At 36.2% G+C, this 16,486-nt stretch overlaps 1 protein-coding gene across 1 annotated transcript in view; it reads left to right on the forward strand.

Annotated features, from left to right (window-relative positions):
* The window catches only part of DMD (dystrophin), a 2,004,585-nt gene that overhangs the window by 680,657 nt on the left and 1,307,442 nt on the right, over positions 1-16,486 (forward strand). The window contains exons 18-19 of the mRNA XM_082716529.1: positions 3,049-3,172; positions 16,299-16,386. Coding sequence (XP_082572655.1) covers positions 3,049-3,172; positions 16,299-16,386 — 212 coding nt within the window. The remainder of the gene's footprint in view (positions 1-3,048; positions 3,173-16,298; positions 16,387-16,486) is intronic.

Genomic DNA, 16,486 nt, shown 5'->3' on the forward strand with positions numbered 1-16,486 from the left:
ACTTGAAAGGGAGGGGTTGAATTTGCAGTAGATAGATAACAAAAATCTAATAGACTCACATGCCTGTAAAGAAGTGAAAGAACAAAGTATATGTATATACCACATTTTCTTTATCCATTCATCTGTTGTTGGACATCTGGGTTCTTTCCATAGTTTGGCTACAGTGGAATACTATACAGCCATCAAAAGAAATGAAATCTTGCCATTTGGGACAACGTGGATGGAACTAGAGGATATTACGCTGAGCGAAATAAGTCAGTCAGAGAAAGACAATTATCATATGATCTCCCTGATATAAGGAAGTGGAGAGGCAACGTGGGGTGTTTCAGGGGTAGGAAAGGAATAAATGAAACAAGATGGGATTGGGAGGGAGACAAACCATAAGTGACTCTTAATCTCACAAAACAAACTGAGGGTTGCTGGGGGGAGGGGGGTTGGGAGAAGGGGGTGGGATTATGGACATTGGGGAGGGTATGTGCTTTGGTGAGTGTTGTGAAGTGTGTAAACCTGGTGATTCACAGACCTGTACCCCTGGGGCTAATAACATATGTTAACTAAAAAAAGCTAATTAAAAAAAAGAAATAACCTGGCACATTGTTAGACACCACTATTAACTCCTTACTATGTGGAAAAACCAGGTATTTGAGCATTAAATGTATTTTTATTTTCCATGGAATTGCATGTCCTTGCCTTTAAAAATAAAACTACAATGAATTTATGGGGTGTCTGGCTGGAGGAGCATGTGGCTTTTGATCTGGGGGCCATGAGCTCCAGAGCGTGCTGGGTGTGGAGATTACATGAGAATAAACAAAAACAAAAACAAAGAACAAACTATAAAAGGCTGATAGACGGATTGGCTTTAGGCAAAGAAGGGAAACTCACCCAAATACAAGAGAAGGGAATGAGAAGGGCACATGCAGGGAAGATTGAATATTTGGACATGGGAAGCGGAAGAAATTCTAGTCTGATAATTGCACTTTTCTTGGTGGAGTAAAAACTGTCATCTGTTGATACCTGGAGAAGGAAGACGGGTTAATGCTTTGAGAACTTTGGAAAAACTAAAATAGTTCCTGTGGAGAGCTGGAGTTCAAGGTGAAACAATGAAATATGGCAGGATACTGAGTTCATCTGAGGCTGTTTATCATTGCTTTAGTTTGGGTTACCTAGGAGTGGATCTGGAGATAAAAATTTAGGTGAAAGTAGTTTATTGGGGGAAGTGATCCCAAGAAGCAAAGTGGGGGAGTGAGATTAGGAAAAGAAGGCAGCCGGTAAAGGATACACAAGTGGATTGTTGTTGGAGGCAACTGGAGTTGAATCCGTCGGGGAACTCTCTGAGGCTCTGTGTAAATTTCATCATGACAGTCACTCTGAAAGGCAAGGGAGCTGGAATATTGATCTACCAAGGGTCACTCTGGTGAGATTAACATCTCAGCACTTCTTACCTTCCCCGTGCACTGGCAAGTGAATGACTGCAGGCAGAGAGACACAGTGATGTCTGTATGGTACCAAAGGAAAAGCAAAAATGCTTTTCTTAAAATATTCTGAAGGAAAAATGCTTTTCTTAAAATATTCGGAATTTTATAGGAAGCTGAGTGACCAGAGTCAAAGATTTGATTTGGTAAGTTAACATCAAAGAGAGAAAGACAGGTGTTTTAGAAGCATGCAATAGGACTCTATTTCAACGCTGCCCCTGTGAATGAAGAAACAGGAAACCTGGTAACTTAACTTACAGGAAAAAAGAAATGTAGAGAGGATAACAATCACCATGATATGAAAATCCATAGATATTTATAGTCCACGTGCAAATAAGAGTTTTGACATTCAGTGACATGGGATTAGAGTCAAAATCTCTGAATTCAGATCTCTGTTCCTTCAATTTCTTGTTGGGTACCTTTCACTCAGTAAATATTTGTCACTGCGAACCAGGCGCTATTTGAGGTAAAGAATTTTCTAAATTCTCTGTTCATAGATTATTTATAGGTGCTGATAAAATCTAGGGGTTCTTTACCAAGAAAAATGCACACACATTTAGAATCATGCCTGGAATTTCAAGTGAGGTACAGACCTCCTCCTCCCTTGCAACCCATCCATGACTCTCCTCCCATCTCTGCTTTAACTCGATCTGAATGCCCTGATCAAACTCCCATTGGCTTCCTAGGTCTTTATAATAAAAGAATGAGAATATCAGGGTATATGATTAGATGTCTTTTGCAGCAAAACAATGCACTGCAAATTTAGTGGCTCAAGACAGAAATAATTTATCTTGAGGTTCTGCAGTGTGGGCAGGGCTCTCTGGGTAGTTCCGAGGCTCTAAGGTATATCAGCTGGACAATTCATTTGGCTATATTCAGCTGGTGTTTGGGTTGGGCCAAAAGGTGAAAGAAAGCTTCCTTCACGTGCGTGGTGCCTCATTCACTTCCACATTATCCTTCCACCTGGCTCCATCGAGCTTCCTTAAAGGGCCATTGGAATTCTCAGCTAACAGTTGCATTGTCAGTCCATGTTCTAGGGGAACAAGATCCACAGTGCAAGCACTTACAAAGCCTCTGCTTGTCATATGCTTCCTTATATCCCGTTTGTCCTAGCAAGTCACATAGACAAATTCAGAGTTGGTATTGTTGGAGACTACACAAGGGCATGGATCACCAAAGTATGGTTCAATGGGAGCTACTGATAAGAATTTTTTATTTGCTGTAAGTACTTTCCAGAAAGAAAGAGGGTTATCTTGGGAAGTAGTGATTTTTCAGCCAGTGCAAACATTCAAACAGAGGCAGAGTGATAGCTTATATGAGATACTCTAGGGAGGCAGTTGTTACACTGCGCTTAATAAGATGACCTCCATGATCATAAGACTGTAGATCAAAGCTAACTCCAAATTTTGAGCCTACATAACTAGGTAAATGGTGGTGCTATTAACAGTAACAAGGGCATCAGGCAGTCTCAGATTGGAAGGCAAATGGTAAATGTAGCGAGACTGCTTTTTTTTTTTTTCATATAGAATGAAAGAGATAATCAAGAAAAAATGACCCTTATTTTTTCCTGTCTTAGGTTGGATGTCGATATAACTGAACTTCACAGTTGGATTACTCGTTCAGAAGCTGTGTTGCAGAGTCCTGAATTTGCGATCTATCGGAAGGAAGGCAACTTCTCAGACCTTAAAGAAAAAGTCAATGTAGGTTATGCATTAATTTTTATGTATTTTCCTAAGTTTTGTGCTTATAATCTCTTTGCTTTGTACTATCTGATTCTATTAGTTGAAAAGATTAAAGCAATATGGAATAATGCTTTTAAATATATCTTTAAAGTATATTTGACATATTTAGCAGAATTAGAGTTTAGTGTCAAGAAACGTTTCCAGGTTCTGCTGTGATGGATCAGGGATGCTTTTCATAAACCTTCTTTAACTTTTATATTATTCAGCAATAAATTAACAATTTTATAACATGAACTCATATTGATTTTACTTCATGTACTGTTCTGTCACCTTAAGGCTAGGACTTAGCAAGCTTGCAGAATAGAATAGACCCTTAGAAATACTATACTTAGGACTCTCTTTATGCTCTCATTATCATCAAAAATTTATTCTTTATACTCATTACTACTTGTCATAACAGATTTGCATTGTCCAGATATTTATGTATTGCATTATCATAACCAAAAGACGTCCAGCCTTTTTCAATATGTATTTATAGTAAGAAGTAAGAGATGGTTGGCAGTTTTTATTCCCTGCTGAGACATTATAGTTGTGTCCTTCACAATAGGGATTTTTATTAATTTAATAGGAGTTGCTTCATCTTCAAGGACATTATCAGGGCTTTGATATTCCAACTTCTACAATTATAAAATACCCATTTTGGCAATTGTGAGAGCATTTCTATAGGAAGAGTAAATACTCTGTAGTGGGAAGGCTAAAGGAACAAATATTCTGAATGTTAAATATTTTTTTTCCTATGGGAAGGTCATGTGTGCGGATAACTTAGTTTCATATTTCGACCATTCAGTTTCATGCCAGACGAACTCTTAGATTTTTCCAAACACAACACTGTCTTAGATACAAGCTAATACTTGCCCTGGGGTTGGAACATTTGGAGAGCAAAACTGATTTTATTCTAGGAGAAAAAAATCATCTATTTTTTAGGCTGCTTTGAGGTTGGAGGGGGAGATGATTCCATCAACATGTCTCAGAATTAATGATCTCTAAATTGGGAAGTTATTTTAAAATCATTTCTAGTTATATACAGTATTCTGCCACTAGTATAATAACAGACAATTATAAATTTAAGAAATGGGCACTATGATAACATTATTTTTGAAATTAAACTGAAACATAATATAGGAGAAAATCAGCAAAATGTTATTTTGGAGTATACTCATTTGAAGGTATGTTTTTTGTTAGAATTGTGGAGACACATTTGAAAACTGCTTAGAGAAGATTGTCTAAAATACATTTTAATGTTCATGTGGTGTATTTGGCCACTGACAGTATGAATCACCTTGGGCAGACATTTTATTAGCTAATTTGAATTTTTAAAAATTTATCTCAGTAATCTACTTATCTGTTTGTCATCCTATTTCTGTACCTTAAAACAGCTCTGATCAAGCAGGAAAATTGAATTCCAGCATTTCAAGAATATAAATTCAAAAATTTCCTGTTATCATATGGTTACCTAGAAGCAATTTGCATTTAATCAATAGTGTCAGCAGTGACAGACTGAAAGTGCTAAAAAAATGTACAGTGTTGTATGAGTGGTTTCCTGATGCCTCGTGAGTCACCTTTATCAGCTTCTACTCTCATTTTCTGAAATAACAACATCATTCTTAATTGCCTACTAAAATAGGACATGAAATGATTTACCTAGACATTTCCTTCAGGCTAAATATAATATATATGTATTAAAAATCCTTGAGAGAAATACATAGTAATGATGATGGATATGCTGTTTAGTCGTACATTAATTTTCTTACTTCTTCACCTGTCCGTATATGTAACTGATTTTGAACACATGGGAGGCTCATCTCATGAACTTGAGTGGTATTCATTTTTAGGCATCTATTAAAAGTGGCTAAATATTACCTTTCTTTTTCTTTCACTTGACTCCTTCATCTATTACTTTCAAATGCTTTCAAAATATTATCAGTTAAGTTTTATATACATTTAAACCTAACAAAATTTTCTTTCCCTATTAACCATGTGTTTTATCTATATGATTAACATAATGTACTTAAAAGTTGAATTCTAGGGGAAATTTCTACTCCAAGTGGTTCCTGGACAACCAATATTGGTATCATCTGTGAACTTATGAGAAAGATCTGAGGTCAGACCTAATGAATCAGAATTTGCATTTGAACAAAATCCACAGGTGATTCCTTTGTATATAAGGGTTTGAGAATCAGTACTCAAAGTCATCATCTGAGACTTTACCAAACTCCTAGATCCTTTTCTCATACCATTAATGTCACCACAGTTGAGAAGTTCAAGTGGAATCCCATCTTTTTGAATTCAGCACCTGGTGACATAAGGTAGTAATTAAAACAACAAAACAATCTCGTCTTACTGCAAGGTGGTTGAAAGCCTCTGTACCACCTGTTGAGCTCAATAGGACTTGGGCTCTTGCTGGAGCCCATGCTTGCTGACACCCATACCACATAGAGTTTCAGCAAAGTTCTATTGGAAATCCTGAAGCCAGTTAATTCTACATTTTTCTATTTGCCACCCACAATATAGGTATCTCTATTCATCCGTATTTTTTTTGAATCTTCATTTCTCTGCCCTGTGAGTTCTGAAGTCCTTCTTCCAAAACAAACTTTCTATCCTATGTACTCATTCTGGCCCTACTTGGAAAACACTTTTACCCTCAAGAACACCACTAAGACTAATGACTCTTTCACTCTCCCACACATTTATTTATGTTTTTATTATGTTCAGTTAGCCAGCATGATGTTTTGATGTAGTGTTCATCGATTCATTAATTGCATATATCCCCCACTCATTTAGAATTGCCAGTTTCCTCCCTTGCCAGGGCCAATTCCAAAGGTACTGCTTTCTGTGTAAAACTCTCATCCCTTATGTTTCATGCCCGATGGCCATCTGTTCACTTACCATTTTGTGGTATTACTTTTTCATTGAAGACCGGCACTGGGATTACAGTCTTGTCCACCCACGGTATGCCTTCATTCAAAATCTCAGGCTATATTGGTTGTCCTATTTCCAAAAGTTTCCATTTCCCTAAACTGCTCAATTCAGCTACCTCCTTGCATAACTAGACTGTAGATGTTTTTCTGCCAGACATTATTTTGTTTTGGGAATACTATACTTACACAGACACTTTGGTACTTCTTCATAGCCTTTCTGTATGTTCCTAGTAAATGTTCTTCTCTCTTTCTCTTGGCAATTATTTCAAGTTTTTCATGGGCATAGTAGATGACTTTCCTTCTGAGTTTATTTAAGATAACATTTCACAAATTATGTGTATTTGTGCTCATATTCTCCCCCTTCCCCACTCTGCCTTGATGGATGAGATTTTTGCTTTGGGCGGTTAAGGCTAATCTCCATGTGTGTGAGTGTGTGTATTCTCAATATCTTCACTGTCTGAGTCCTAAGGAACCTGCTTCCCTTCAGCCACACATCCGTATCTTCAATAAAACCCTCAATAAAACCTTCAATAAAACCCTCCACTCCTTTAAACACGTAGGAATATGTTTGTGTCTTCGTTACTCAACTTCTCTGCAGGACAGACTCTATTAACCTCTTTATCCTTCATGAAATTCTTCCCTCCCTGGGTTTATGGGATACCATTATCTATTTGTTACATTTTGTACATTTTTGGTCATTTGTTCCATCTCCTTTTTCCTTTAATGTTGATATTCTACACAGTTCTTCCCTTGTTTTTCTTCCCTGGATTATCCTCATTCCTTCCTATTCAAATAGCATCTATTTTCTAATCATCCCCAAATATGTACCATTAGCTCATGTCTCTCCTTTGAAGCCTAAGCCAGTTTATTTAATTGCTTAATAGATGACTTTAATTAGATATTTGCCTGAAAACTTAAAATAAATCTCATGATCTCCCTAGCCCTCCTTTATTCTTCATCTTTCCTTTCTTTCCTCTGACAGCCTAATCCAGAAACCTAAAAGCTAACTAGGTCATCGAGATTTTTTTTTTCCTAGCATTTCTAAGTCCACCCAAGTTCAATTAATTTCATTCCCTTTACCACTCTTGAAACTGTAAGTTCTTTCTATTCCTACCACTACAACCCTGATGAAAGCTAATATCCCGGGTTACCTCTGTTTAAGATGCCAATCCCCAGCCGGTCTTCCCTGCTGCTAATACTGTATTCCTTTAGAGATTTTCACATCACTTTTGTCAAAGTGAACTTACTAAAACATAAATACCATTGTATTATTCCTCTGTTGATATTCACTTGAAAAAGCAAAAAGCAGCCACTGATAATCAGGAGCTGGCTGGGCACTTCAGTTAGGCCTTGGAGATACTCGCTGATGGCTAGTGCTCACAGCTCGCCTAAGGTTTCTTCTGCTGAATATGTGCAATGGCTCAGTATGCCAACAGCATATAAGGCCACTTCAGGACTGTAATGGATCAAGACTGAAACATGACCATCTTGTAACCATGTTTCAACAGACAAAAGAATAGTCTGGGACCACCCCAAATGACTGCATATCCCCCATCTTCACTAAAGTGACAGATGATGATGCGGCCTTACCAATCGTGGTTTTAGCCTCTCTACATTGTTTCTGCTATCTAGATAAAAGGCAAAGCCCTACTTCCCTGACCACCCTCTTCACCTTACATGTACCCAAATCCAATCAACTCTAACCATCCTCGTAGAGACCTACCCCATAGTTCGCTATTACGTGCCACCTCTCCTGTTGCAATCACAAAATCAACTTTGTCTATATCCGCTTGTTCCTGGTGGCCTTTGGTGGGAAGGTATTGACAGAGTCAGTATTTTCATGTTGCTTTTGTGAAGGTTACCGTGACCTGATTTCTATTACTGTATCCATTCTGATTTCTGGCCATTCTAACATTGATTAGATTGCTGGTTTCTAGAACTTAGCAACTAGAACTTAATTTGTTTTTGTTTTTTGGTTTGGTTTGGCTTACTTTGGTTTTGGCATACCGGTGACTAATATAGTGCCTGCCACTTAACACAGTCAATCCTTGACTATATGAATAAGTGATTTGTTTTTTCAGTTCCTCAGGCACATTTTAAACAGGCTCTGCTACCAATATGAAGGATATAACAACTTCTGAATAAACATTTGAGTGAATAAATTACTTTTTCTGTCAAAGGGCAAAACTTCATTATAGAATGTTAAGTGAATAGAAAATTAATTGCTTCTAAAGTCAGGGTAGGCCTCTGGGGAATCTGGAACTTACTTTCATATTAATTAGAGAAGATGTCATGAAAGGAGGAGGCTTTTAAGAGATGCCGATAAAGAAGGAGGAAGAGGTCATAGAGTGTTTTTAATCAACTTATTAGAGAATCAGTAAACTTCCCTTCTTTTGTACACTTTGCTTAAAACTTAATTATGTTTCTTTTTTCTCTATACAACTCAATTGCCTTTTATTTTGCACTTGAAGTTATCTATTTTAGAATTCATGATGTCCTGATAACTCTAAGAATTTTTATGGACCTTTTATTGATACACACACATACATACACACACACACACACATTTTAAAGAGTTTATTTATTTATTTATTTGACAAAGAGACATGGGGAGAGAAGGACCACAAGCAGGGGGAGTGGGAGAGGGAGTAACAGACTTCCCGCTGAGCAGGGAGCCTGACACCAGGCTTGATCCCAGAACCCTGGGATCATGACCTGACCTGAATACATATGCTTAATGGCTGAGCCACTCAGGCACCCCAGGACCTTTAATATATTTTAAAATTAACAATGTATTCCTTATAAAATGGTTAACTGATGCCTTTTTTTTTTTTTTAGCTTTTGTCTTTACTTGAAGTTTCCTGTACTAGGTACAACAGAATCGGAGTGCTAGCTTCTAAACGTATAATCATATATTGAATATATATTGTCTAAAGTATTTCATATTCTAAAATTTTGAAATTTTGAAAATAATTTCAAAAGTATATGTTCTATTAGAAAAACTCGATTAGTTTAAGATTAAAAATACTGTGTGCGTATATGTGTACATACACATACATATACAATAAACAGAGAAGCACACATACAGAAAAGCTGGATGAGGTTCCTGAGGATGACAGATTAAAGAAAAATAAGCATGTCTAGGGTAGAGATGCTTTCCCAAATAAGGTGACTTCTAACAGGTAGTTTTAGTTATGGGTACTTAATGCTATAATAAGCATTGTTCCTAGCAAGAAGAAAATTGGTGCCCTTTATGAAAGATCTTTCCGTATAGTGGGGAGAAATGAAATCTGACTGCAGATACTTGGACTAACATTGAAGATGAAATGCACAGAACAGAATGGATGTTATGGTCGAAGAGCATTCTGTTGATACTCTTGGCCTTGAAAACAAGGGAAAAGCCAATATATACAAATGTAAATACACACACACACACACACACACAAATGCATCACACACACATACAAACACCTGTGTGTGTGTGTATGTGTGTGTGTATACACACATACATATTTAACTATGCATCTGTCTATAGAAAGAGGAGAGAGAGAGAGACAGTCCACCAGGGAGGAGGATTAAAGACTGATGATGCTGAACATTTGAAAATATCCAAGAAAAAAATTGCCCTGAAATCTGTGATACCAATAAAGTGTTGTTGCTCTTATTCTCTAGTGATAACAAAACATTTCAACATGTCAGTGTAATATGACATGATCTGAAAATGCAGGAACAACTTAATTAGGATCCTTTAAGATGTGATATTTCTACTAGCCAACTAGAGCATTTGTTTTTCTTTTCTTTTTTTTAAATTTAAATTCAATTAGCCAGCATATAATACATCATTAGTTTTTTTTTATGATTGATTTTTTTTATAAACATATATTTTTATCCCCAGGGGTACAGGTCTGTGAATCACCAGGTTTACACACTTCACAGCACTCACCAAAGCACATACCCTCCCCAATGTCCATAATCCCACCCCCTTCTCCCAAACCCCCTCTATCATATGATCTCCCTGATATGAGGAAGTGGTGATGCAACATGGGGGCTTAAATGGGTAGGAGAAGAATAAATGAAACAAGATGGGATTGGGAGGGAGACATCATTAGTTTTTGATGTAGTGTTCATTGATCCATTAATCGCCTATAATACCCACTGCTCATCACATCAGGTGCCCTCCTTAATGCCCATCACCCAGTTACCCCATCTCCCCACCACCTCCCTTTCTGAATCCCTCACTTAGTTTCCCGGAGTCCATAGTCTTTTATGGGTTATCTCCCTTTCTGATTTCTTCCCATTCAATGTTCCCTCCTTTCCCTTATGGCCCTCTGCACTATTCCATATAGTCCACATATGAGTGAAACCATATGATAATTGTCTTTCTCCGATTGACTTATTTCATTTAGCATAATACCCCCTAGTCCCATCCATGTAAATGTAAATGTGTTACAAATTTACACCTTCACAGAGCATTTTGACTGTGGGTAGAGTGGGAGAGACAATAATACTGTATATGGAGGCATTAAGCTACACTGGATCTCACCTTACTGTGCATCTAACTATGTATCAGGTACTCTTCCATGGCCTGGAGATGACATGAAGGAGGAAATTCATGAGGATATCTGACCTTTTACAGTTCTTTTCCAGTGAGGAAGGTCAAAATTAAGTAAGAATATGCAAAATGTATAGAATGTTAATGATGAGTGTCAAAGACAAAAATGAGGAATGAGAGCTAGGAAATGTGTGTATGTGCTTGTGTGTGTGTGTGTGTGTGTGTGTGTGTGTGTGTGTGTGTGTAGATAGATTAGCAGGAGAAGGCTTCCCTGAGAAAGTGACATTTAAGTAAAGATCCAATAATGAAGTACTATATGGTGACTAACATAACATAATAAAATAAGTAAAGATCTAAAGACAGTGAGGAATTTATAGATACCTGAGATAAGAGTATTTCTAGCAGGGGGAGAAGTAAGTATTTAGGTCTAAGGGAGGAGCATGCCTGGAATGTCAGGGAACAACACAGTATGGCGGAGGTGAAGAATCAGGTGTCACAGAAAAATAGGTCCATGAGATTAGGGGGGTTAAGGTTACATGGGCCATGGATAAGACTTGGGCATTTACTCAGATGAGGAGGAAGCCACTAGAGAGCTGAGTTGATATCTATTGTGTCTGGATTCTTGTGTGTGCTCTGTTGAGAATATATCATCAGGGAACAGAGGTTCCTACTTCTGTAGAAAAAGCATTTAGTAGGCTATTTGGAAGTATCTAGACCACTGGGTGATAATGGAGTTTTGTTTTGTTTTGTTTTGTTGTTTTTTTGTTTTTATGAGTGTGATAGTACTAAGCACAGTAATAAGCATTTTCTGGGTATGCTTTGAGGTTACCATCAACAGGAGTTTTAGAGGGATTGGATATAGAGTTAGAGAAAAAAAAGTAACAGTCAAGAAAGATTTGGCCTGAAGTTTTTAGCCTGAAAAATGAAGAACTAGATGTTATTCTCTACATGTATACAGGGAGATGTGGAGGAACCAGCACAGGGATTGAGTAAAGGGAGTCCTTGAGCCAGGAAAAAGACTGTGTACTTGTCATTGAGGAAACCTACCTAAGAAATTACTTGAAGAAGAAGTATCCTCTGAATCAAGTTATGATGATAAGTAAGTTGAGAGCTGAGGATCAGCCATTGAGTGGAGTAGCACAGAAGGCTCATGGTGTCATTAAAAAAAAAAAAAATTTGATGGAACTGAATAAGGGAATAGGTATGAGGACCAGTTTTTTCTTTCTCTTTTCTTTCTTTCATAGGCTAGTTTTTACTTTGCAGTGTAGACCTGTGGAGGGCTAATGTTTCTCCTGGTGGCACATACCTCTTTAAAGTCAGGGATATGCCCTCTCTTTTCCAGAAGCATATCTCTTTCCAGATTATGTTTTTGGTGGTCATGCAATTTTTATTTAACTTCTTCTATGCAGTTGACATATTTTTTTTTCTGAGAAAATGAGAGAAGGTAGAAGCATTAGGAACACCAATCTAACCTATTTTAAGACAGAAGTTCATATATTTTATTTGAAAATGAGTGCATAGGTGTCCAGGTCCAGCAAGAAAAGAGGAGTTTCAGTGATGTTTATTTAGTCAACTTCTTTAACACTTTGTATATGTGGTTATCTGGACTCTTGACACTAGCTTTTGTGATCAGGTAATCTAATTAACTATTAGGCCAAGATTTTTTTCTAAAACTTTTTTTTAAAGTTATTGAAATCACTGTTCACTTTGATGTCGACATGTGGCATTTTGGGACGTTCTCAGTTTATGTCATTCCATTTGTTACAGCTTAGTTATTTCTAGATTTTCATTTTTCCATGTAAGAATTGTCCCAATTTTGGAAATAAGTTATTTGAAGAGCCCCCTTTAATCTTCTTAGAATCCCTGAAGGGTAGGTATCTTTATTGTTACTTTACATAGAAAGTATTGATGCTCAGAAAGGTTGAATCACTTTCCAAATGCCAAACAGCTGGTAAGCAGTGGAGACAGAATTCAGACCATGTGAGAGTAAAATGACTCCAAAACTTTTCATTACCTTCTTGACTGTCCTCTGGCTACCCTAAATTTTCTCATTTTTTATCAACCATCTACAGCTGTGTCTGAAATGAAATGTTTTCTGGAGTCTTCAATGTCCTGTTTATACTCCCAAAAGCACATTTGTGCCAATATCTCTCTTTATTTTCCAATATTCCTCTTTAAAACGATGTTACTTAACATAACCCAGATATCATCTAAACACTGATAGATGGTGTCTATTCAATGCTTCTTTCTCAGGACTGTCTCTCTGTTTATATACCACTTACTCAGTTTCTGTATAATATACATCTGGCAATGAGTTACAGTAATTGAGCTGTACATGGAGTTTCTGGTCATCTTATAGGCTGTCAGTGTGTATTCTGAGTAATCAGGCATCCCTTCTGATAGCTTGGCGCCCATGCTGCTTTACTACTTAAATATTTTGAATATCATCTTTGACTACATCCAGACTATCAGGTTGCCTTTTCTGTGAGTCATAGTCAGATACATTCAAAGGTGTTTGGTTAATTTCCATTGAAATACCCTTAGAGCAGCAGAGTGGGTCTGAAAGAGAGCTGAATTTGTAAATAGATTGGATCTAAAGCTTTCCACTTCCCTACAATCTTGTATATATGACTTAATCTCGCTGATGCTCAGTTTTCTCTTGTATAAAAGAGGACAAAATACTGCTGATTCCTTCTGTCCCACCAAATTATGAAATCCGTATTTATAATTTGGTACACAATGTGAGCAATTCCATTTTTATCATGATTATGCCAGTGTTCTCAAATATTTAATACACCTCTGTGTGCCTCACCTTCTTCCTCTGTCAAATTGTGAGAGTAATAGTAGCTACTCCATACATGATTGTTTTCTTGTGGTTATTGCTATTATATGTGTATGAGAAAAACTAGAATAGTGTGATTTAACCAAACTGAATATTTAAGCTAGTTACCCCTGAAATAATCAATTAGAAGTTTTCCTCTCTGTGAGGAATACCAATTGATTATTCTATTAGATGCTTAGAATAAAAATATTATGATCGTGACATTTAGAAAGTCAAGATAAAGACAACATTGTGTTCTGATTCTACTCCTTATGTAATTTCATATATATATAAAGCAAAAACTCTATAGTTAAAATAGAAACCCCTCTGATAGCGAAGGGTAACTCTAACATTGTTTAACTTGGAGAATACCTGTTTGTTGTTACTGTTCTTGTTCTTTTGTAGTACATGTATGTTTTTACTTCTCTCTCTTTCTCTTGCCTCTCTCTCTCTCTCTCCCCCTCTCTTCCAAACCCCTGCTCCTCCTTTTGCTGCTGTAGTTCAAATGTGGAATACCCCACATCCTGCTATAGTTCTTGGTACTTGTCAATATTACCTATTTACTTAGAATGTGCTTATTTTTTTCTCTTCTAAAGTACTCAGAGTCTTTTACAAATAACATTTACCTTTTAATAGAGAATAAATTTAAAGTATTGGAAAACATGTGCCAATAAGCTGCTTCTGTTTCTATAAAGGAACAGAGAATTTAGAAGACAAAAATTGACAGTTGAGAAAATGTAAATTTTTGAACTTCATCTAGATTCTTACCTTTAACAAGATATTGTAGGTATTTTATTTTCACGGACTTTTCTCTACTGGAAAGTTAGAATCTTCCAGGGTTATGCAAATACTTGTGTCAACAATTTGATAATGCCTCTCTGAAAATGATTTTCAAGGTAACACAGAAGTTTCACCTGTTAATTGGTATGGGATCCTGGGAGCATATAATCCCCAAACACCACAGTCTCTGTGCTTTGAAATTTTCAAGTAGAATCTAAGATATTAAAATGTGTCTATCACTTAGAGTTTCCCTACTGATGAGATGAAGCTGAATTTTCATTTGCTGTCCTTGACAACATAACATAAAATGTATATTTTCAAGATAGAGTGTACATACTTAAAAAAACCTAAAACTATCATTTTATGGCATTTTCATTTGTTTTGCTAAATTTTATTTAGTATTTTACATATTACAGTTCTTTTCCTGATGGGATATATTCTATTGTCTACAGGCTTTTTAAAAACATTTTGCATTCTTGGCATTTTATCCAATAACCCTACTTCATGAAACTGTTCCTCGAATAATTTTAAAAGCCCTCCCTTCAATTGTGGTTATTTCTTTAAATTAGAGAATTGTTTTAAATATGTTTAAATGTATGGATTATAGTATGAGCATTACCATCATTTGATGTGCTTGGGAAATAGTCTAGCTTAGCAATATGATGATTCCTTATTTCTCTGAATGTATTTCTGGTGTTGCCATAATATCTTTTTCTGTATTTAGTCTACATATCTGTCTTCCTGTCTCTTTATTGGCTTTCAGAGGGAAGACACTAGATCTGCACTGTATAATTACAATTGGCACTTGACACAGGGTGGCTTTTTAAATTTTAATTTAATTATATTAGATGAAAAATTAGTTTCCTCAGTCACACTGCCACCTTTCAAGTACTCAGAACCCACATGTGGCTAGTGGCTACTGTATTGGACAGCACAGATATATAATATTTTCAAGCTTGTAGAAAGTTCTATTTAACAATGCTTGTCAGAGTGTGCACATATCGATTACAGGCCTCCTGCATGTACTCCAGTATCACATTTGTTTAAATACCTATAAATCAAAATAAAATTTAAAAAATTATCAGATACAGAATAACCTCCTGTCACAAAGTCAAGTGAAATCTTCGATGCTATTATTGGGTCATAGGAGTATTGCTCTAACTATATGTTAAATGCTTTAAAGCTTGCTTTTTCAGCAGGTAGTTATGTTTTAGGACATATAACATGTTATAGCCACATATTTTATTGATTATGATCATACAGTTCAATTTTATCATAGTTTAATATTTATGTATATTAATGTATATATGTTAAATATCTATAGGAGCATTGTTAGCTAAACCCAACAGTGAGTATTAAATGCTAGATTTTGTTAATTTAAGTCATCGTGGTTTTGTTGTTCAAAAGTTAAGTTAGGAGAAATGAACAAATGAATTTAGAAAGCTTTTTGAAACTGAATCTATTTTCCCTTGAAATGGGAGTACTTAGAAAGTTTCAGAGAGAAAAATTAACCTGTAGTCTTATATTTAGGTAAATATGGATTTTTTTGCTAAATTATTCATGATAGTGTGCTTTTTCCTTTTTATATACTTACAAGGTTTTCCATTGATTTTTAATACAGAATACATATCTAATTCCAGCAAGTTCAGTAGTGTGTATTTAAAAGACAAATTTTAGTTTTAAGTGTCTGTCACTTTATCCTTTCATTGTTTCTTACTATTTGCTTTTTTTGCAGCCTTATAGTGCATCAGAAACTACTGTGTAAAAAAAAAAAAAGTGAAGAGTAGAAATCTTATTAAAAGTAGTAGCAATTCAGTATGAAATTGGCTTGTGCTTTCATTGTCATTTTGATGATTCTGGTGCAAGAAACTTGAGAAAAAAATTCTTTAGATTCACATGATAAGCTGACAGAGTGAAATATCTTAAGGATTGAAAGGGCAAGTAGAAGTTATAATTACTGTGTAGCTTCACAATCCTTGTATTGAAATACTCACCTTTGCTATCATGCTGCAGGCCATAGAGCGAGAAAAAGCCGAGAAGTTCAGAAAACTGCAAGATGCCAGCAGATCAGCTCAGGCCCTGGTGGAACAGATGGTGAATGGTAATTACACGGAGTTGATTTAGATAATCTTCTTAGGGATTTGATAAACACATAGGTTCATATTTATCAGCTGAATTATATCAGACAAGCACTTCCTGAA

Source organism: Mustela nivalis (assembly GCF_964662115.1).
Source record: "Mustela nivalis genome assembly, chromosome: X".
Lineage (NCBI taxonomy): Eukaryota > Metazoa > Chordata > Mammalia > Carnivora > Mustelidae > Mustela > Mustela nivalis.